This window comes from Sminthopsis crassicaudata, chromosome 5, assembly GCF_048593235.1.
Source record: "Sminthopsis crassicaudata isolate SCR6 chromosome 5, ASM4859323v1, whole genome shotgun sequence".
In the NCBI taxonomy this organism is placed as follows: Eukaryota; Metazoa; Chordata; class Mammalia; order Dasyuromorphia; family Dasyuridae; genus Sminthopsis; species Sminthopsis crassicaudata.
The window spans coordinates 42,071,967-42,095,049 of record NC_133621.1 but is presented as its reverse complement, the minus strand read 5'-3'; the positions used below and the strand labels follow the sequence as shown (position 1 = coordinate 42,095,049).

The 23,083-nt window shown below is 34.5% G+C and overlaps 1 protein-coding gene across 3 annotated transcripts in view; it reads left to right on the top strand.

The window, feature by feature from the left end:
• ULK4 (unc-51 like kinase 4) overlaps positions 1–23,083 on the top strand; it is a 624,778-nt gene that overhangs the window by 320,414 nt on the left and 281,281 nt on the right. For all 3 annotated transcript variants that reach the window (XM_074272175.1, XM_074272174.1, XM_074272171.1), the window contains exon 31: positions 5,424–5,472. In XM_074272175.1, the coding sequence (XP_074128276.1) occupies positions 5,424–5,472 (49 nt within the window). The remainder of the gene's footprint in view (positions 1–5,423; positions 5,473–23,083) is intronic.

The window sequence follows — 23,083 nt, the reverse complement described above, 5'->3', positions numbered from 1 at the left end:
AGACTTTTTTTTTTTTAAAAAAAAAGAAAGTTTCCTACAGAGCTGGGTCACATAAGAAAATTCATTTATTGTGTATATAATGTGTCTAGACATACATATTTATACATATATATGCATATGTATGTGCATATGCATCTCATTTTTTATTTAGCATAATATCATCCAACTCGATCATTGACCATACTCATCAGTCTTGGTTCCAAGGCTTTTGGGTTATTGATTTTTAAAAATTAATTAGCCAAGACAGTAAGCTACACGAGATATAGAGCCAAGAAGACTAGAACATCTTGTTGCTTTTGATCCATACTGGCTATGACCCTAATTAAGTCAATACATTTCTCCAAGTTTTTTCCTCCCTGAGGCAATTGGGGTTAAGTGACTTGTTCAGGGTCACACAGCTGGGAAGTGTTAAGTATTTGGAGACAGATTTGAACTCAGGTCCTTTTGACTTAAGGTCTAGGGTTCTTTTCACTACACCAACTAGCTGTCCCTGTCAATATATTTCTCAATGTCCAATTTAGCTCTCTAAGACCAAGTTGCAGATCAGTTGTGAATCTGCTTTGGCAAAGGAAAAGTGCAATTGTAGATTAACATAAGAACTGTTAGGAGTTTATTGCAATAATTTAGACATGTAGTGATGAAGGGATATTCTAGAGTAGTATTAATATGGAGCGAAAACCAGAATTACTTAAGAAAGATATTGATCTTTTTGTTCAGCAAAACAACTTTGGTCATGTATACAGATATGGTATTTAATTTACAGTCTAACATATTTAACATGTATTGGTCGACCTGCCATCTGGGGGGGAGGGGAAAAATTGAAACAAAAGGTTTGACATTTGTCAGTGCTGTAAAATTACTCATGCAAATATCTGGTAAATAAAAACTATTAATAAAAATAAAAGATATTGAAATATAAACAACTAGGTGGTACAGCAGATAGAACATTAGACTTGGTATCAGGAAGACCTGAATTCATATCCAGCCTCAGAAACTCTGTGACTACACTACCTTTTTGATCCTTATCAAGTTTCTTAACTGCTTTCTGTCTGTTTTTTCATCTGTAAAATGGGACTAAATAATAATGTTCAAACCCTATACCCCCAGAATTGTTGCAAAGATAAAATGACATAATACATTTAAAACGCTATGCAAATCAGAAGATTCTATATAAATGCTAGCTTTGATGATGATGATGGTGATGATGATGATGATGATGATGATGATGATGATGATGATGATGAAGAAGTAGAATTTAAAGTACTGGATTGGGGGAGAGGAGGAAGAGACAAAGATGGGGAGGAAGGGAGGGAAGGAAGAAGGGAAGAAAAGAGACAAAAAAAAGAGGGAGAAAGAAAGAGAAGAAATAATGTTATTTCCAAAGGAAAGAATGTGTAGAAAAAAGAAAATGGAATCACAGACTCCTTTTTGCTTTGAGAACATCTAAGTTAAGGAATCAAAAAGAGACTGAAGAATCAGTAAAGGAAACAGAGCAGGAGAGCATGGTTGTCTCTAAAAAGCCAAGGGAGAAAAAGTTATCTCCTAGAAGAGAATGAATGGTCATTTGCTTTAATCCTATCTACATAGGACTTAAAGGATTAGATAAGGGGAAAAAAACCATTCAATATGGTGATATGGGGGTCATTGTTGCATTTTGAGAGATTCTGGGATACTATACCAGAGTTTATATTCTAGGGATTGAATAGAGTGTGGGATCTGGGGAAGGAAATACATATTGGGTATAGAAGTGATTCAAAATGGTGACTTGATGGAAGAGAGAATAAAAGACCTTTTAAAAAAAATTCTTGGCTTCCTTCAAAGTTTAACTCAAATATCATCTCCTATATGAGATTGTAATGGTTTCCTCCATCTGTTAGTGCCTTCCCTCTTATGTGTGTTTTCCTCTATGGGATGTAAGTGCTTTGTTAGCAGAAAGGTTCTTTTTTTTAGCATTGAATTAAACGGATATCCTCTTTTTCTGGAATTCCTCAATAAAGCTCCATATAATTTAAACCTAAAAATCAGGCAATAATAATAATTGCTGAGCATTATTGGGCTTAAAATTAGGCACATTCTCTCAAGGATCTTACAGCCTAACTGGGGCAATAAAATATACAGGAAAAGATAACAGAGAATATGAGGAAGCATATTGGAACCAAATACTCAATTAGTACTTATTAAGTACCTACTGGATACCAGGAACTGTAATCAATGTGGAGGACAAAAGGAAAGTAAAAACCCCACAAAACTTGGTCCTGCTCTCAAGAAGCTTACATTCTAAAACATGAATAAATCTATGTATTGGAGATTCATACAGATTAGAGGAAGGCTAACCTTAAGTGGGGGCTCAGATGTCAAGGGGATGATCACTGAAGGATTGTACCAATAAGAATTCAAAGTTGGAAGAGATCACTGGGATAGGTAGGAAAGGCTTATGTAGAAAGTAGGATTCAAGTAGCTTTTTGAACAATAGACAGGATTTATAGAGAAAAGATATGTGAGCATGTCATAATCAAGGACTTGTAATCAGGAAGATCTGCTTTTTAATGAGCCTAGTTTATTTGAAGAACTGCTTTCCTTTCCCTAAGAGAGTGGGAGATAAAGGTGGGAAAGCTCACCTGGGGCCAGTTATTGCAGTTCCTTGAGTGTCTGCCTCAGGTGTTTCAACTTTATCCTGCTGGGTATGGCTGCCATTAAGAAGATGTCTGAGCAGGAAAATAACATAAGAAAGCCTTCTTTGAAGGTTAATAATACACGGAATAATTTGGAGGAAGAAGAAATTGGAAGCAGGGAAACCTAACACTACCCTTACAACCCAGGAATGAAAAGGAAGAGGTAGCTGAAAATGAAAACATGAAAAAATAATTGACAGGACTTAATCACTTTTTTTGTTCATGGGATTGTGGGGGGGGGAAGATGTGGCAAGTGAGAGAAATGTTTCAGAATTAACTGGCAATTTCAGTTTTAGGTGTTAGGAAGAATAATAGTACCATAAATACAAAGAGGACAGATATGTCAGAAATAGAGGTATTTTGAGTTGGAAGATGATTTTGGCTTGAATGTGTTGAATTTAGTTGAGATTGAGCTATCAAAGGGGAAACTTCCAGCAGCTGGCTGGAGATATGGGATTGCTCTGAAAGATGTGAATGCCGGAGATATTGATTTGAGAGTCATCTGAAAAATTAAATTTGAAATTATGAGAATGGATGAGGTCTCAAAAGGACAGAATAGGGAATAAGAGAGAGCAAAATCTATCGTGCTTTGTGTTTTCAAAAGAATCAGTACATTAATTTAGCAATAGATAATTATTTTTTCATTCTCCAAATGGCTATCTTAAGTTATATAAAATTCCACAGATTTTCTATATTTCATAGTTATACGAGATCATTACAACACTGCAAATCATTAAAGGAGTAATAAACATTTATTATGAGTGCATAGATTCAATCTTTGAGTTCTCAATAGCTCAAGGTCAAAGTAGGTAGGAAGTAAGTCTATTTAGTGTGACATAGCCCACTTGGAGTTCTCTTTCATCCCAGTTTCAATGGAATGGAAGAGCAGCTTATATAATTGAGCTTCCAATTTGCTTTGGGTGGTAGTATTTCCTCCAGCATATAGGGTTGTTTTCAATTTAAAAAAAATGTTTCTTTTAAAGTTATGTCTGTGGAGCTGCTCCAAAATAGATCTGAGATTAGGTCTAGTTGTGTTGGTTCTACCTCAAAACCTCAACACGTGTTAGGTGGGGTCTGAGTAATTGGAGAAAGTAGGATGAAGGTGGGATGGAAGTGGAGCAATAGAAAATAATGGTAACTTCTCAACACATAATTAAATGGTGACAGAATATTCCCATTGGCATTTTTAAAAATTAGTTAAAACTTCCCAATAAGTAATTTATCTGATGTTATAAAACTATGAGGAGCCCTTAGTGGTTTTTTTTTTTTTTTAAGAATTGTTCATTTATCATCTATAAGCATAGTATTAAGTAAAATAAAATAGGCTTTTAAAAAGGATTCATAGTATTTTTCAATGGAATATCATATTATTAAAGCATGATGATGGGTCATTTTCGTGGAATCATTGGGATTAAATGAATTTTTTAGGTAACTGAAGTTTAATCTGTTCATAATAGAAACTTTATTTTTTGCTTAGTTTTGATAGAAATATTATTAAAATGTTTTATACCCTTCCTGATTTAGTAAAAAGAATGTACTGAATACAGTTTAAACCTGAGATCATTGTTATTTAATAACAGTGGCTGAAATGAATCTATTTTCTTGTAACTCCCAGCATTACTTTTCATTATGTTTTTTTTACTGCCTTTGCTGTTTAATAGGCAGGTGTGTCTTTAGAAATGTTTTAGTTTTGACTTTAACCCATTTTTAATTAGGCTATCTACTCTGGTGCTATTTTGGGTAAGTATTGGTAGTGGGTACTTGTTTTCCTGGCTGAGATAACCAATAAGCTATTTTAGCTGTAAGTTTAAGCTCTAGTATTGTTGTCTTGGTCAATAAACTGCAGAACAAGTAAGGCTTAATATATACTCTAAAAATAGTTGTTTTTATTCTCCAAAGTATGAAAATTAAGTTTAATAAAATTAGGTTTTTTTTTTAAATTGATAACAATTCCCTTATTTCTCTTATCTAATAAATTAGGTATTCACCAGATTAGCTTGTATTATTCACTTTAAACACCATAAACTTGCCACTCAGAAAAAAGGGTAAAAAGAATTTGAATCTCCGACCAAAAACTATTTGGAGATTGTAGAACTTGATCAACAAAATCTTATGTTATCTTAGAATTTTAATATGTAAAATATTTGAGGTTTGAGACCCTTTGTGACCTACTGCTTGGAAAAAAACTCTCCTCTTACAGTAGATGGTGATTTATTTCCAGTTTTGGTTGGGGGAAGTGCCTGGAGTCTAATGGCTGATTGGTGCCCAAATTTTCAAAAAAGTAAAGATGATGAAAATTCATTGTACATTAATCCGTTAGTGCAGAAGAGATAGCTAATGAGGCATACATAAAAAATTACATTGTGGCGTGCTTATAATTTAACTGTGCAGCATGAGTTGTTAGTTCAAATTATTTCACAGTCTACATTACCTATTTGATAGTCTTTATAGTAATTCTGCATTTTAATTAATTTTCTCCATTTTAAAAAATATTAATCTACTTAAGAGTTCCACTCACTTACTTCAGATCAGTAAGGCAGAGCTAGTAGTCACTTGCAAAGAAGTCCCATATTTCTTGTGTTTAATAGATTCAGTGAGTATATTAAAGTGAACATTTAGTCCAAGGCTATGTTTCTTGGTCCCAGATTTTTCTAATAATAAAGAATTGGAGCTGCACTGTTCCATATTTAAATGTAGTGGTTTAAGTATCAATCATTGTCAAAATTATTTCTTCTTTTTCTTCTTTTACAGTCTTGTTGAAGAAAGCAAACTGATCCCAGTTCTTTTTGAAGTAATTCTGGTAAGACAAGAAATGAATATTTGAAAGTCAAAAGAGTGAAATGATTAAAAAATGATGTATGGCACATGAAAAATAGCATTTTACTAAGAATCCAGAGATCTTGTTTGTAGCCCTCACTCTTTCATTAACTGTCTCTTTTGTCAAGTCATTTAACTTGGCTAGCCCCTCTCCCCACCAAGTGTCCTCAATTTTAAATGGAAAAAGTTGGGCTAAAACAAGGCTTCTGAGCTGGGGATACATGAACCCTCCAAGATATCCATGGCAAACTTCTGGGGTTCTGTGTACCTAAATGGGGAAAAATATATCTTTTATTTCCACTAACTTCTTTTTTTCCCTGTTACTTTTTTTTTACTTTTATTTTTTTATTATAGCTTTTTATTTACCAGATATATGCATGGATAATTTTTCAGCATTGATAATTGCAAAACCTTTTGTTCCAACTTTTCCCCTCCTTTTCCCCACCCCTTCCCCCACTTGGCAAGTTGACCAATACATGTTAAATATGTTAAATTATAAGTTAAATACAATATATGTATACATGTCCAATAGTTATTTTGCTGTACCAAAAGAATCGGACTTTGAAATAGTGTACAATTAGACTGTGAAGGAAATCAAAAATGCAGGCAGACAAAAATAGAGGGATTGGGAATTCTATGTAGTATTTTCACTAACTTCTAACTAAAATTTAGCATTTCTTTCAATTACAAATGAAGTTCTTATTCTGAGAAGAGATGCGTGACACACAAAAAGACAAGAATTCCCAGACTGAAAGATCTTTAAGGTCTGGTGTTAGTCATTGTGTAGTGGAATTCTAAGGGCTCTAGATTCTGGGTCAGCACCCAGAGTAGGAAGCCTGGTTTTGCAACCTATTAGATATATAACCTTGGGCAACTTTACCTAATCTCTCAGAGTCTGAGTTTCCTTGTTTCTAAAAGATAGAAAAAAATATTTGTACAACTATGTAACTTTATTATTTTCATGAAGTACCTTACAAATATTTATGAGTTATGATTAAAATTATCCATCTCAAAGTTTCATGAATTAAGAGGTGACCCTTTGTTTTTGAAGGCTATAACATTAGGTAGTTAATCAATAAGAATTTATTAAGTGCCTGTTATGTGCCAAGTATTGTTCCAGAAGAATGAAGGCCCTGGCACACTCTACCATGTTGGAAAAGCTCCAAGCATTGCCCCTAACAAAAGACTGCACCTACTTTCTAAAGACCGGACAAACTTAGTGAGGAGTTCATCAATAGTTGGCTGATCTCTCAGTGACGAGTCTTCTTTGGCCATGGGAGCCATAATATAAAGAGCATATTAAATGGTCCTCTTTGTAACCTCCTTCTGCTTTTGTACTGATGGTGAGAAAGTGTCAAGAAAGGGGGCAGAAGGTGTTTAGAATTATATGGCTTTTTAAAGCTAATTTAGCAAATATCTTGAGTATTTTTAGTCAAAAAAAGAGTTTCTGCTCCTGTGATTAGTGACTCCAATGATAAAGAATGGACTGAATTATATCAGTTTTGCCATTCTTGCACTTGACAATAAAATAAAAAAGGAAATTGAAGTTCACTGAAAAGATGGCTCACAGATTCTCATTGGAGAAGCAAATAAAGGAATTAACTAAGTTGATTTTATATCGGGTTCAAAAACAACAAGAAATTTCATTTCATTGGACATTTGGCCATCATGTGTTTCAGTGTTTGTGCTAAATACTTACAAAAAGATTACCATAAAAATTGTAGCTTCTATGTCAACATCTGTGCTAAAGAACTAAGGTAGAAAATCCTGGGGAGAGTTCAGTAAGTTGCTAAGAATTAGATCAACATATGCTTTGATATTGGATAACCAGAAAAGTGATCAGAGGCAAAGTTGGTAAAAACTTATGTTGGCAGTTAGGGTTCAGGAGTAAGAAATGAGAGAGATCAAGGAGTTGGGTATTTACCCAGAAGCTCCAGGATCATACATCATAAATTTTTCCTTTGAGGGGGAAAAAAATTGGAAGGTGCTGGACAAGGTGATACCAAATACCATAACAAAAATTAACTTAATTATATTTTGACAGGAACAACTTTATTACTTCTCTGCAAGTCATTCATAAATCTGCCATCAGCATAAGGGCACACAAATAGCTAGTTAGAGGGGAAAATCAAAATTAATAGCTAGAAAAATGATTAAAATGAGAAAAATATATGGCATGCAGTTAAGACCTGACCTATTAAACTAATTGTTCAGTTGGAAAAATGGGAAAAGGGTGTAGAAGAGAACATCAAAACCAATTATATTTCATGTGGATATTTAACTAATGTAAATGAGTTTCCATTGTGAGAAAGCCAAAAGACAAAAATAATTTAAAAATTTAATTTTAATAAAAACCCCTTGTCAGCAAACACCTCCCCTACTGACAAGCAAAAAGACACAATGGACAAAGGGCAATAGTTGCTTGGAAAATAAACCCATTTGTAAACAACCTTTTGGAGAAGATCACTAAAAAATTAAGGGCAGTTACTCTTTTATAAAAAAAAAAGAACAATAGAAGGCAAAACTAGTATTTAAAAAAGAATAATTCTCAGTAAGACTTACTTAAGAAAATTATCTCAGCCAAATTAAAATGAGGTTCATAGAGCATTAATACAAATACAAATTACAGATTCATTGGAAAATTAATTTAATGGGAAACAACTGAAAGAGCCAAATCTTACACATAATTCTCTCTCATGAATGATCAAAAAAAATTGTCGAGGAAAAATAAATATTTAAGGTAATAAAGACAATGTAACAAAACAGAAAGAGAAATTTTAAAAAGTGAAAAATTGACTGCTAGGACAAATGTGTATAATTATTGGGTCATGTGAAATCTTTATTTTGACACCTTTATATTTCCTTGCTTTTTTATATTGCAAATGTTGATACCAAAGTCCAACTGTGATACCTTCTCATTACTTGTAAGTGACTGAATTTTCAAATTTTCCAATGTAGTACAGGCTCTGATGGATCCCATTATGTTGGAGAGGCTTCAGGTATTTCAAGTCTAGCAATGAACTTCATTTCCAGATAAATTAATAGAGATAAAGCATGAGAAGGCTGACTACCAAACAAGTATTTTTGTCCATAAGAACTTTTGAGGCCAGTCTGTTAAGATGAGGTATGATAATCTATATTGATGGAAAAATATCCCCTTTGATAAATCATGATTTTAAAAAAATGATCCCTGAATAGTGATTCTCTTACAACAAGTTGGATGAAAGGCTAAATCATCTTCTCTGCTTTTACCAAGGTTAGTTAATACAGTCCAGATAATTGATATTCTACAGCTACCAATCGATTTTTCTATGACCCTTTGTACATAGAAAATATTAAATCATGAAACCATTGAGGTCCAGGATCATTCTTTCCCTTTTTTTGTGTCCCCAGTGCTTAGTACCTGGCACATAGTAGGTGCTTATTGAATATTAATAGACAGACTGACAAATAGGCATTTAATATTTGAAAGAATAGGAGTTAGAGGTCAGTCTTTGGTCTGATTGATCGGTCTTCAGCCCCATTCCTACTCCCCTTGATTTCAGAATGGGAGGAGAGGTTAAAAAAAATAACTATTTTAAGAAAATTGATTTAGAACTGGAAGGGACTTTCCATGTCTTCTACAATACTCCCTCATTTTACAAAGAGGAAATGAAAGCCCGAAGGTGCTATGTCCCATTCCTGAGTTCCCATGGGACCTGAGGGCCCTGTATGCACTAACCTGCCTCTCTGTGAAGTGCTTGTCTTGGTCAATATACACAAATCACATGATATCCATGGAACTCATGTATTTCTTGGCTGTTGCTCCCACTGCTCATTCTGCTTCACTGTCTAGAACCAGCTTCTTAAACTGTGGTTCATGACCCCATGTGGGGTCTCATAACTGAATGTGGGAGTCACTGAATTGTGATTCGTTATCAGTAAATGTTTGATTTGTGTACCCATTTATATACCAATATCCCTGGGGTCATGTAAAAATTTCTTAGGCAAAAAGAGGTAACAATTGGAAAAAGTTGAAGAAGCCCTGGTCTAGAGCAATATCTTTTATGAAAGGTGAGTTGCAAATGGTTTTTGGCTTGAATCCAGTCTTTGTCTTGATATTGGAGTAGCCAAGCATTTCTAATAACCCCTGTCAAAATCTGATCGGTTTGTTTGGGATGGTAGTAAAATTCCAAGTTCTGTTTTCTAGACTAGCATTGCTTTTGTCCTAGCTCATAGTTCCCACATCTCCAGGCAGATGTAAAAAATTACTACTGGAACAGTGACAGTAAAGCCAGTGATTCCTTTTCACCCATCCCTTAACCGCTAACCATAAAGTTTATTCTTAAACAAAGAATTCAGGACATTTGCTATTTATAGGATTTGGACTGTCAGCAGAAGGTTACTGGTTTTGATTAAATTAAGCAAGAGTCTCTGAGCATATGATATCTGCTGCTGTTTTCATTAGTTTTCTTGGCTAAGTATAAAAAAGCAGATTCCATGCACTTATCCAGAGCTGTAAAGGATTTCTCACATTGTGTCTGGAAAACTCACAAACTGAAATCAGTTTGTTGAATTATGGGAGAAAAAATTTAAATACAAAGGACCTTTAAATATTTCTGGCAGGGAAAATTGAGTTGAAAATGTATTAAAAGCACCACATTTGGGGAAAAAACCTGTAAAGGGGACAGTGGACAGATAATTATCATACATAATTTTTTGAATGTGCAATCTAAGCAGCAGTTTTCACTGGAAGTTCAGCAAGAAAATAGTATCACAATCATGATACTGACTCTTCTATTCTAAATTATTGCTTGGTAGGCTGACTTCTTTCATCTGTCTATACACACAGATCTGAGTTCTCATTGTGGCCCAGTATCTAGAGCCAAAGGTCAAGAACTTGAATAAGGAACATACTTTTGGCAGGATGGCACTAAACTTGAGTGTAGAGACTTTTATAAAATGAATGCTGGGTACAGAACGTGATGTCTAGGTAAGAGAAGAGTTTAGGTAAGAGCTGGTTCTTGCCCTGATCTTCACCTCCTCATTCCTTCAAGTCCAGCTTAGTTACCACCTTTTACAAGAAGCTTTTGGCAATCCCCTTAATGCTAGTGCAAAAGCTTCTTGTAGAAGCTGGCACATGGCAGCTACTAAATAAATGCTTGTTAACTTGACTCGGTATTAAAGTATTGAGTTGGATGGCAGCTATTTTCTCCATTGTGTACATAGAGGCTGCCCTTTGGTTAGAATACATTTGAGTCCCATCACTCTTCAGAGGTTCCATTACCAATTCTGCCATCAGCAGAACCATCCAGTTCTTTCAGAATCTGTGTAGCAAATGAATAGGCTCTTCTCAGAGTCTGCTTAGTTAACACGCCATCAGTGCTTTCCACTGGCTGCTGAGGAAGCACAGCCAATTACCCACTGGGAGGTAGATGGCTTAAATGCATTGTCTTTTGTAGGACCCTAACCCTTCCATGGAGTGTTTTATTAATGGGGAGGTCCCCCACGCTGTTCTCAACTTTCTATACAGAATGTTCCTTGACCCTGAAAAATGAACATATTCTTAAGCTTGAATGATTTATATGTGCTAGGGAAGAGCACCATGGTTCCTGGCCTGTATGTATCTGTAGAAGAAGTAAAGGGAATCGGATTTGTAGGAAATGGGAAACTGCTGGAAATAGGTGAACAGATGAATGACATTATACTGGCATGAAGGGAAAGGGGAGAGCAGAGGCAAGGAGACCTTCTTGCCCTTACGCTAACAGTATTACCGTGAGTGGTAATGGGAGTCTCTTGTACTAGGATGGTGACAGTGGAGGCAGAGAGGAAGAGAGAGGGAAGGCTAGCTGTAGAGCTTACATCACCAGGATTTGTAACTGGATAGAAGTGAGGAGTCGGACAGCCCCAATGTTTGAAACGTGGGTTTAATAAGCAAATAGTTTATTCTTGAATGCTTTGGGGTTCTCTTGGCAAAGATATTGGAGCGGTTTGCTATATCCTTCTCCAGCTCATTTTGTAGATGAGGAAACTAAGGCTTAAGCGGCTTGCCCAGTGTCACCCAGCTAGTAAGTGTCTGAGGCCAGATTTGAACGTGGGAAGACGAATCCTCCTGACTCCGAGCCTGGCACTCTATCCATAGTACCATTTAACTGCCCTAAGCAAATGAAAACTTTCTATGAAAAATAATATAATCATAAGGAGAAGTAAGTATAGGGGGAAAGAGCTTGGTTTGAGACATGTTGAATTTTAATTGCTAGTCCTGTAGGGAGCTGGAGATAATGTATGGTGACAGGGGACACAGAGAGGAAGAGAGATACAAGGCTTGCTGTAGAGGTCAGATCATGAGGATTTTGTACTTAAATGGGAGAAGTGAGGAGGCCCATGGATGAAGCTTTGTAACTAGTATTCATGATCACACTAAACTGTATTTCTATTTCTTATATTAAAAATGAATTAAAGTAACAATATGAAATGCAATAAGAATAGCAATAAACATTTCAATATTTACTTGATGATTCTCTTTTGGTAAATTTAATTTTATAATTTACTATTATGAAATCATTTGCAACAGTGAGCACTCCTTTTAGTGTCATTTAGGTTTTTATAGAATTTTCCAGTGCCCTCACTCCTTCAACTTTCCAAATCAAGCATGCTAGAGTCTTCCTTATCCTAAATACAGCCTTTTCCCTCAGTACAACCAAATCCCATCAGTTGTCATTTTCTGCCTCCTTTTTCCTATGAACCTGTTATGGCTACGCTTGTTACCTCCATTTCTTTGCTACCCATTTTGCTCTTGGGCCCTTCATAAGCTGACTTCTCTCACCATTCCATGGCAGATAAGATTCAAAGAGTTTATCATAAAAGTTATTGAGCAGTGTGGTGATCTCCCAATGAGGAGAATAATTTGAATCTTGGGACCACTGACCTGGAGTTACAAGAAACCTCAGAGGCCATCTCTCCCAAGATCCTCATTTTATAGATAAGAAAATGAAGACTTGGAATAGTGTCCAAAGTCACATAGAAAGTGAGAGTCAGAGGTGGAATTCCGGTCAGGTCCCTCTGAGATCCTTCTGTAAGGCCAAAGACTCAAGGACAGGCGATGGTCACTCTGGGATCTGGAATTCTCACAAATAAAGTAAAGAATTGTGTAGAAATTCCCGTGTGACATGACTGATTTTGCTCTTGATCTCTCTGGGAGATTGTTTCCCATATTTTATCTCAGCTGTTTTTGTTCCTAGGATCCTGCCATTTTAAGAAGTTTCCAGCAAAAGTTGTCTCAAGGTGTGTGTGTGTGTGTGTGTGTGTCTGTCTGTCTGTCTCAGGGAAGTGATATATTTTGTACCCTTCTAGGAGATGTTTTGGCGGTGACTATATCATCCTAGGATAACTTAGCTTTGCAGATTACAATGAGTAGGCATCTTCCAATAGCTTTCCTTCTAGTAAATACATATACACATATGTCTGTATGTATGTAGCCATACGTATTTTAGGACAATCTTTTTTGTATGTTTACAGAAATTTTCCCCTTGACTTTGCTGGTGATAAATTTCAGAGTTTGTATTTTTTTTTACTACTTTTATAATGAGCAACAGCTTACCATTCAAGAGATCATGAATAAGCAATGCAAGACAAGCTTTGCAAAAGCAGCAAATGAGATTAAACACAAAATCTGGTGTATTCTTTTTATGGCTAAAGTCAGTGCAATGTGCACTAAAAATATCCACGTGTGTTTGATGCTTGCTTAGATTAAAATTCACGCTGTGGTCCTTTGCTGAAATTAGTCAAAATATGAATGTTGTTCTTTTGTTTTTATTGTAATGGGGCTTCTGTGCTATTCACAAGTGAATAGTCCTTTCTATTCCATCTTAGAGTAGCTTCTATGCTTAGTTGTAAAAATGATTCATTTTGTTATCTGTGGCAGGTTTTCCTTTGAAATATATTACCCATGCACTTTAAAAGATTGCTCACATATGTCTCTCTGTCTGTCTCTTCTTCTATGATAGTCTGTATCTGTTGGAAGAAAGTAGCCTTTTTCCATTACTCCTCAGTGTTTTATAGGGTTCTCCCCAAAGCACCAGGTAGGTATTTTTAAAAAATTATTATAGAATTATACTAGAAAATCAAGTTAAAAAGAGAAAGTAGCTGCATACCTGATTAGCTAGATTAAAGGGGCTCATGTTATGATTGAAGGAGGTCATAAATAACTGTTAAAATGGTGTATAGACTCTATAATAAGTTGTTTTTTGCTCTTTGACTCTTAAGAGTGTATAAGACTATCTATGTGTATATATAAAGGTCTCAGAACTTCTTGTAAACTTAGTGCCCTGAACCAGTCTGTTTATTTGCCTGTATAATCTCTTATCCCTTCCAACTCTTCCCCTCTAAATTCCAAGGCTCTTTCCCACATCCTTTCCTCAACTTTTTAAGTTATCCACATCAGCTTGAGTATGCTACCTTCATTCAAATTACAATACATGTTTGGTGAAAGACTTTGTCAAGTGTCAGTTTCCGTCAACGAACAGACATGATAGGCCAGCTCAGCGTATGGACATTTTATTCCCTCTTGACACACATCTTTGATATAGGTAGACGTAAATTCTCAGAAGACCTGGGTCCATGTCTTAGTCTCATATATACTAGCCATATTACTGGGAAAAAGTCATTTATCCTATCTGAATTTCCATTTTCTTGATATAAAATGGTAGAGTAATAATACTCCAACTCTCATCGAGTTTCTGTAAATAATTTTGGTTTATTCTTAAGAGTTTCATTGATATCTTTGATTTCATTTTCATGGTCATATCTTTCCCCTTTCTTCCTATAACTTTCTATTATGCCTCGCCCTTTGAGTTCTCAACTGATTTTTGTTAGAATGATTTCTAGTTTTTCCAGCAAATTGTATCAAATAGATAGCTCTTTCCTGGGTAATTTATAAATTTTTTCTTGCTTTTTTTTTTAATTAAAAAAATTTCCATTTCATTATGAAATTAAGAAACATCAACAAACATGAATATGAATATTTTTCTATATGAAAAAGAGCAAATGATAACAAGAACCAGGATAAGGCCAGATCTTTTTTTTTTTTTTCTTTTTTTTTTTTTTAATTTTTTATTTTATTTTATAATTATAACATTTTTTGACAGTACATATGCATGGGTAATTTTTTACAACATTATCCCTTGCACTTACTTCTATTCAGATTTTTTCCCTTCCTCCCCCAACCCCCTCCCCCAGATGGCAAGCAGTCTTATATATGTTAAATATATTACAGTATAATTTAGATACAATATATGTGTGTAGAACCGAATTTTTTGTTGCACAGGAAGAATTGGATTCAGAAGGTAAAAATAACAGTTTACATTCATTTCCCAGTGTTCCTTTTCTGGATGTAGCTGGTTCTGTCCATCATTAATCAATTGGAATTGGATTAGTTCTTCTCTATGTTGAAGAAATCCACTTCCATCAGCATACATCCTCGTACAGTATCATTGTTGAAGTGTATAATGATCTCCTAGTTCTGCTCGTTTCACTCAGCATCAGTTGATGTAAGTCTCTCCAAGCCTCTCTGTATTTCTCCTGTTGGTCATTTCTTATAGAACAATAATATTCCATAACATTCATATACCATAGTTTACCCAACCATTCTCCAATTGATGGACATCCATTCATCTTCCAGCTTCTAGCCACTATGAAAAGGGCTGCCACAAACATTTTGGCACATACAGGACCCTTTCCCTTCTCTAGTAGTTCCTTGGGGTATAAGCCCAGTAGTAGTATGGCTGGGTCAAAGGGTATGCACATTTTGATAACTTTTTGGGCATAATTCCAGATTGCTCTCCAGAATGGTTGGATTCTTTCACAACTCCACCAACAATGCATCAGTGTCCCAGTTTTCCCACAGCCCCTCCAACATTCATCGTTATTTGTTCCTGTCATCTTAGCCAATCTGACAGGTGTGTAATGATACCTCAGAGTTGTCTTAATTTGCATTTCTCTGATCAATAGTGATTTGGAACACTCTTTCATATGAGTGGAAATAGTTTTAATTTCATCATCTGAAAATTGTCTGTTCATATCCTTTGACCATTTATCAATTGGAGAATGGCGATAAGGCCAGATCTTAAAATTCAGTTTCATGTTCTATTCAGTTAGAATTTTTCTCCCATGCTTTCCCCAATGAGAAAACAAGAAAAACAAAACCCATGCATTGGCATGAAACATGTCAAAAAAAAAAAAAAAAAAAAGGTAAGTCTACATAAGTCTCTCTATTTAGAGGTTGGTAGCATATTTCAGCATGAGAGACTAGAATTATGTTGATAAGAGTTCTTAAGTCTTTCAAAGTTATTTGTCTTTACATTATTGCTATTATTACTATCCAAATTGTCCTTCTGGTTCTGCTTGCTTCACTTGGTATCAGTCCATACAAGTCTTTCTAGGTTTTTTCCAAGTCATCTTCTTCATAATTTCTTATAGCACAACATAAGATTCTATTATTTTCATAGTATTTTCATACTAAATTTTGTTCTGTAATTGTTGGACACTCCACCAGTTTTTAAATATTTGTTACCACAAAAAGAACTGTCATACATCATTTTTCCTCTTTTCTTTGGTCTTTTTGACATATAGATCTATTAACAGTATTGCTGGGTTAAAGAACATGCACAGTTTAAAAGTTTTTTGAGTCTTGTTCAAAGTTACTTTTCAGAATGTCTGGACCAATTCATACCTCCACCAACAATGCATTAATGTTCTATTTTTTTCTCTTTTTAAATAGTATTTTATTTTTCCAAATACACGCAAAGATAGTTTTTAATATTCACCTTTGCAAAACCTTGTGATCCAAATTTTTCTCCTTCCCTTCCTCTTTCCCAAGTTTATATAGATTAAACACGTACAATTCTTGAAAACATTTTCATATTTATCATGTTACACAGACAAAATTTAGATCAAAAGGGACAAAAACATGAGGAAAAAAACCCAACATCAATAAAGTGAAATAGTATTCTTTGACCCACATTCAGTCTCTTTGAATGCAAATGGCAGTTTCCATCACAAGTTTATTGGAATGGCTTTGATTGTAGAAAAAAGCCACCTCCATCAGACTTGATTATCACATATTCTTGTTACTGTGTTTTTGCCTACTTCCCTTAGCATCAATTAATTCATTAAAGTATTTCCAGGCTTTTCTAAAATCAGCCTGCTTATAATTTCTTCTTTTTTTGTATTAAAATTTTTATTATAGCTTTTTATTTACAAAACATATACATGGGTAATTTTTCAACATTAACCCTTGCAAAACCTTCTGTTCTAACTTTTCCCCTCCTCCCCCCCCCCCCCGCTCCCCTAGATGGCATGTAGTATAATACATGTTAAATATGTTAAAGTACATGTTAAATACAATATATGTGTGCATATTTATAGTTATCCTCCTGCACAAGAAAAATCCGATTTAGAAAGAAAGTAAAAAAAAAAAAAAAAAAAAAAAAAAAAAAAAAAAAAAAAAACCTGAGAAGGAAAACAAAAATGCAAGCAGACAACAGAGAAAATGGGAAATGCTACATTGTGGTCCACACTCATTTCCCATAGTTCTCTCCCTGGGTTGGATGGCTCTCTTCATCACTGAACTGGAACTGATTTAGTTCATCTCATTGTTGAAGAGAGCCACGTCCATCAAAACTGATCCTCATATAATATTGTTGTTGAAGTATATAATGATCTCCTGGTTCTGCTCATTTCACTCGGCATCAGTTCATGTAAGTCTCTCCAGGCCTTTCTGAAATCATCCTGTTGGTCATTTCTTACAGAGCAATAATATTCCATAACATTCATATACCACATTTTATTCAGTCATTCTCCAATTGATGGGCATCCACTCAGTTTCTGGTTTCTAACCACTACTAAGAGGGCTGCCTTAAACATTTTGCACATGTGGGTCCCTTTCCCTTCTTTAAGATCTCTTTGGGATATAAGCCTACTAGTAACACTGCTGAGTCAAAGGGTGTGCACAGTTTGATAACTTTTTGCTGCTCATCATTTCTTATTAAAAAAAATAAGTCTATTAATTCATATACCATAACTTATTCAGCCATTCTCCAACTGATGGTTATCCATTCAATTTTTAGCTTCTTGCTGCTACTAAAAGGGCTGCTACATTTTTGCATATGTGAGTCCTTTTCCCTGTTTTTTTTTTTATTTCTTTGGGATACAGGCCCAGTAGAGACACTGCTAGATCAAAGGGTATGCATGTTTTGATAGCCCTTGGGATATAGTTCCAAATTGTTTTCCAGAATGGTTGATCAGTTCACAACTCCACCCACAATTATTAGTGTCCTATTTTTTCCACATCTTCTCCAACATTTATCATTATCTTTTCCTGTCATCTTACTCAATCTAAGAGGTATGCAGTGTAATGTCCCTATTTTCCCAAAGTTATCATAGTTGTATTATCATAGTTAATCTTATGGGTGTGGTGATAACCCAGAATTATTTTAATTTGTATTCCTCTAATTATTACTGATTTAGAATATTTTATATGGCTGTTATTGATAAATTTGGATTTCTTCTTTTGAAAACTGCCTTTTTATATCCTTTGACCATTTATCTATTTAAAAATAAATCTTTTCAATTTGTATGTGTTCTTCATGTATCTTTGAAATGAGAACTTTATACCGAAAAATTTGCTGCAAAAAAAAAAATCCCTCCAATTTAGGGCTTTTCTTCTGATTTTCTTCTTATTCTTTTCATTTTTTCCTTATTGATTTTGTTTATATAAAAACTTTAATTTTATATAACCAAAGATTTTTTTGAATCGCTCCATTTTCCTTGATCATATAATCTTCCCACATCCATGGATTTGACAAGGAATTTCTTCCTTGCTCCTCTAATTTGTTTAGGTTGTCATCATTTATTTATAAATCATGCACTTAACTTTGATGTTTGGGGATACATTATGAGATGTTGTTCTATGCCCAGGGTGTGCCTGATTCCTTTTCAGTTTTTCGTAGCAGTTTTGTTGAATAATGATTTCTTGCCCCAATACCTGGAAGCTTTGAGTTTATCAAACACTGGTTTGCTTCTGTGCTTTAGATTCCAATAATCAGCTTTTTCTTTTCTTGCCTAGTACCAAATTGTTTTGATGAGTTTGGCTTCGTGATATAGTTTGAGATTGGATACTGCTAGGCTCTGTGCTTCTCACTTTTTTTTCCCCTTAAGTTCCTTGATATTCTTAACCTTTTTTTCTCCAGATGAATTATTTTTTCTAGCTATGTAAAGTAATTTTGGTGATTTGATTAGTTTGTTACTAAATAAATTAATTTAGGTAATAATTAAGGACCATGCTTGGGTGAAAGGGCAGGTCAATTCTCTGAGAGTCTCCACAGCTGTGGATTGTGACACTTCAGGGAGTTGTGGGGCAGCCTTTACTGACACAGGTATTGCTTATGGACTGGGAATGAGATAAATCTGAGGCAGAGGGAAGAGGAGAGAGGTCAGACAACACAAGAGCCTCTCAGTGGGAAGGTCAGAGAACAGCAACTGCCTCTCAGTCTCCTTGTATCATCACCATCATCTCCCCACAAGAAGAGATAACAATTCCAGGTACTAGTGTCTGAATTCTGGAAACCGCAAGAACAGCAGATAACAAATAATGCCATTTTTATTATTTTGTCTTGGCCTACCTAAGAGCAATTAATATTTTTCCAATTATTTATGTCTGTCTTTATTTGTATAAAGAGTTTTGTGATTATGTTCATATAGTCGTGTTTGTGTTAATGAGTAGATTTCTGAGTATTTTACATTTTACATCCAATCAGTATTTTAAAAATAGAATCAGTAGGTAAGTGACTTGATGAAGTAGATGGAAAGCTAGACTGAAAGTCAAGATAATCTGGGTCTAAGTCTGAACTTCACAAGCCTGTCTGAGTCACTTAACCTTTGAATATCCTGAGAAATTCTCTAAGACTAAGTTGCAGAAAAAGTGCTGACCTATATGGAAGAAATTATTACTTGGCCATACTCATGAATAGACAGATCCGGTCTGGTCCAAAAAAAAAAAAAAAAAAAAAAAGGAAAGAAACAAATAGTTTATTAGACTTGTAAATCATGCTGAAACTTACAAAAGAATTTAAGAGCTCTCTTTTTGGAGCAATTTTTTGCTAACTATAACTTGGAACTTTCTCATTCTCTTTTCCATTAGAGAATAAAATTATTTCAAAGACATTTATTTCATTTACAAAGGTGTGCTTCATACTTGTTGTTTGCATGTGAGTGATTTGGATCACTCATTTTGGTGAGTGACGGAGAAGAGAAAAATGAAATATTCCTTTTACATCCATAAAGAAAAGAAGATATTGCATTTTTTTTCTTTTATCATGGTCCTTGTAGTTATACCTTGATGTTAGCAGCATGAATACTTTCATATTTCTATTTTGATTTTGGTTTAGTCTTCTCTTTCATTGTAAATAGACTGCATGAATTTCTACAATACTATTTTCTCTGTTTTCTAGTGGTATCTTTTTCTGCACTACATGAACAATATCCATCAAATCGTCATTTTATTATAATGTCAATTTTATGGATTATAGGTTATTTGTGTTATGCTTGTTTTACATAAATTTTTGGAAGACTGATTTGAACATATTAGAAAAATGATTTTCACTTGGCCCAGTATTTTTTAAAAATACTGAAAGCAATTCGTTTTCATTTAGAAGTTCAACACCTGCATGTTACCATTTTTTTCAAATACCACCCTTTTAGAAATTGAGAGAAAAATAACTAGAACTACTATGTCTTCAGAGAAATAATTTATTGTTAATTGCACAAAATGTAATGGCATTCTTATTACATTATTAAGAATAATGAAACTTTAAAAATAGCATATACCACATGCCTCACTTCCTCATCACCTTCTTTCTTCTTAGTCTCCTTGGAATCTTGCTTTTATCTTCCCCACTGTAGGGAAACTGCTGTTTCAGAGGTCACCAGTGACCTTTTCCAGTCTTTTTCCTCCTTAATTTCTCTGTTTTATTTGACACTGTTGACCACCTTTTCCTTCTTCATAAACTCTCCTTCCTTAATTATTCCTTTTCTTTCTCTTCAGTGACTTCTCACTATCTTTCCCACCTTTTGGTATTATTTTATGCCAAAGTTTTGTTCTCAACTAGCTTCATTTCTCCCTGTTACACCTTCTTTGGCAATATTGTTCAATTGCAATTGTTGCCTCTAAATATAGGATCCCCAAATTGGTATCTCCAGCTGTAACCTCTTCCCCATCTCCAACTAGATGTCCCACTGACATTTCAAACTCGACATATCCCAAACTGAGATCATTATTTTTATCCCCAAACTTAATCCTTCTGCTGCCTTCACTATCACTGCTCATTCACCTCACCAAATAGGATTACTCACCCTCCATATACATCTGTCATGATTTCCTTTTTTTGCACCTTTGCTCATTTTCTTTTTTCTATCTAGAATGTCCTTCCCTAATCCCCTATACCTTTTCCTAAAAGTCCATCTTAATGCTCCCATCCTCAGGAACCCTTTTCTGCCTCCATGGGTTGATTCTGCTTTTTCTATAGAATACTTTGCTTCCTTAGAGGCTCAGCTTGCATCGTACCTCCTGCACAAGCCCTGTCCCACTTCCTTCAATTCATGGTACCCTCCCTCATGGAAATTACGATGTTTGTTTTATTTTTACCTCTCCCTTCAACAGAATATAAATTCCTTTAGAATAAGGATGATTTATTTTTGTGTATCCCTAGTACCTAGTTTGACACTTGATAACATAGTAGATGCAAACAACATGCTATTCATTAAATTAAGAAGTATTAAGCATCTATATTTCTTAATTTAATGAATAGCATATTGTTTGTATGTTTTCCATATACATTTGTCAGAATTTTTTTACATTCTGTTTTATGTAGGTGTCTTCTCTCAAGATAAGAATGAGTTTCATAAAGGAATGATAATCATAGTTTTGTAGATAAAGAACTGGAAGGGGTTTTAGAAATCATTTAAGTCTAACTTCCCCTAATTTGAAATATGAAGAAACTTAGATCAAAAGGTTAAGTGTCACACTATTACTTAATGACACAGATATACTGGATTTGGTTTCTCTCCAGAGTCTTTTTACTCTTCTTTCTCTCCTATATTATGCAAACATGTCTTGTCTAAATGTCTTATTTCTCCTGGTGTTTCTGAACATAGTAGGAGCTCAATAAATGTTAATTTAATTGATTTGATTTAAATAAGAAAAGTGATTATTCTGATTTTTATTCATTTAAGTCTAGGATGCTATGATATTACCTGATTGTAATTAGTACCATTATTTTAGTGCACTTGTAGGTTTTTCTAAATTTCCTAAAAATATTTAATTGTAATTTTAGTAAAATAATAAATTACTACTGTATCACAGAATTTGAGAGTTGGAAGGGACTTCATTGGCCAATTATCAGTCTACCATACACTATTAATGGTTATCTTGTCTTTATTTGAAAATCTCCTGCCCTTTCCACTCCAAATTGGGAAAAAAGAAAAAAAAAAAAAAAAAGGTCATTGGTCAGTGATATCACCTTGCTTAAGAGAAATTGTTCTGTCTACTTTAAAAAGGTGAGAATAATATTGACTCCTTCAAATAAAATCCAGTTCTTTGTTTATGTACTTTAATCAAAGCATTTTATTACTGGATCAGCTAGATGGTTGAGTTGGATAGTGTCTGGGCTTGGAGTGAGGAATTCTTCCTGAGTTCAGATCTGGCCTTAGATGCTTGCTATGAAACCCTGGCAAGTCACTTCACCCTGTTGATGGGAGAAGGAAATGATCTCCCTTTGGGGGGGACATGAAGAGTTAGACATGACTGAAACAATGGAACAACAACAAATAACTAAGGAAAAAAATCTATGAATGCATATAAAAACCAACATATTGGCTGAAGAGGGAAAAAAAAAAGAGTACATCACAAATCTCAAAGATCTAAATTGCTTTAAAATATAAAATATTATTATAAATTCTGTTATTGCATGCTCTATGATAGAAATATCACAAGGGAAGTAAAGTGCTAGCCTAGGGGTTAAGAAGGCCTGAGTTCCAATCTCCCCTCATGCTTTCTGACTCCAGGAAAGTCATTTAAACTCTCAGCCCCATTATTCCCATCTGTAAAATGGGAATGATGTAACACCTACCAGTATTGTTGTATTAAATGAAATAACAAATATATATATATATATATATATGTATATATATGTATGTATGTATATATGTCACTTTGTAAAACTAATTGATCCTATAAATATAAATGCTGATTAAGAGAGATGATTTCAGATCACTTGACCAATGTGGTTTAAAAAAAAACCTACAAAAATAATTTTGCAACAATCAAACTAAACTTTGCCAAACTGTGATAGAGGCTACTAATAGGAATGCACTCTAGTAACAGTTTACCTCTGCATGAAATCTGTGAAATGGCTTTGATGCCAAGAGTGGAATGAAAATGGCCTTTGTTAGGTGCTATTGGTATGAACGCAACCAACGCTTTGTTGACAAAGAAGCATCAAACCTATGGCTGAGTTTTTAGTATTGGTTTTTGAAATGAAGAGATTCATGATGGCAATGCA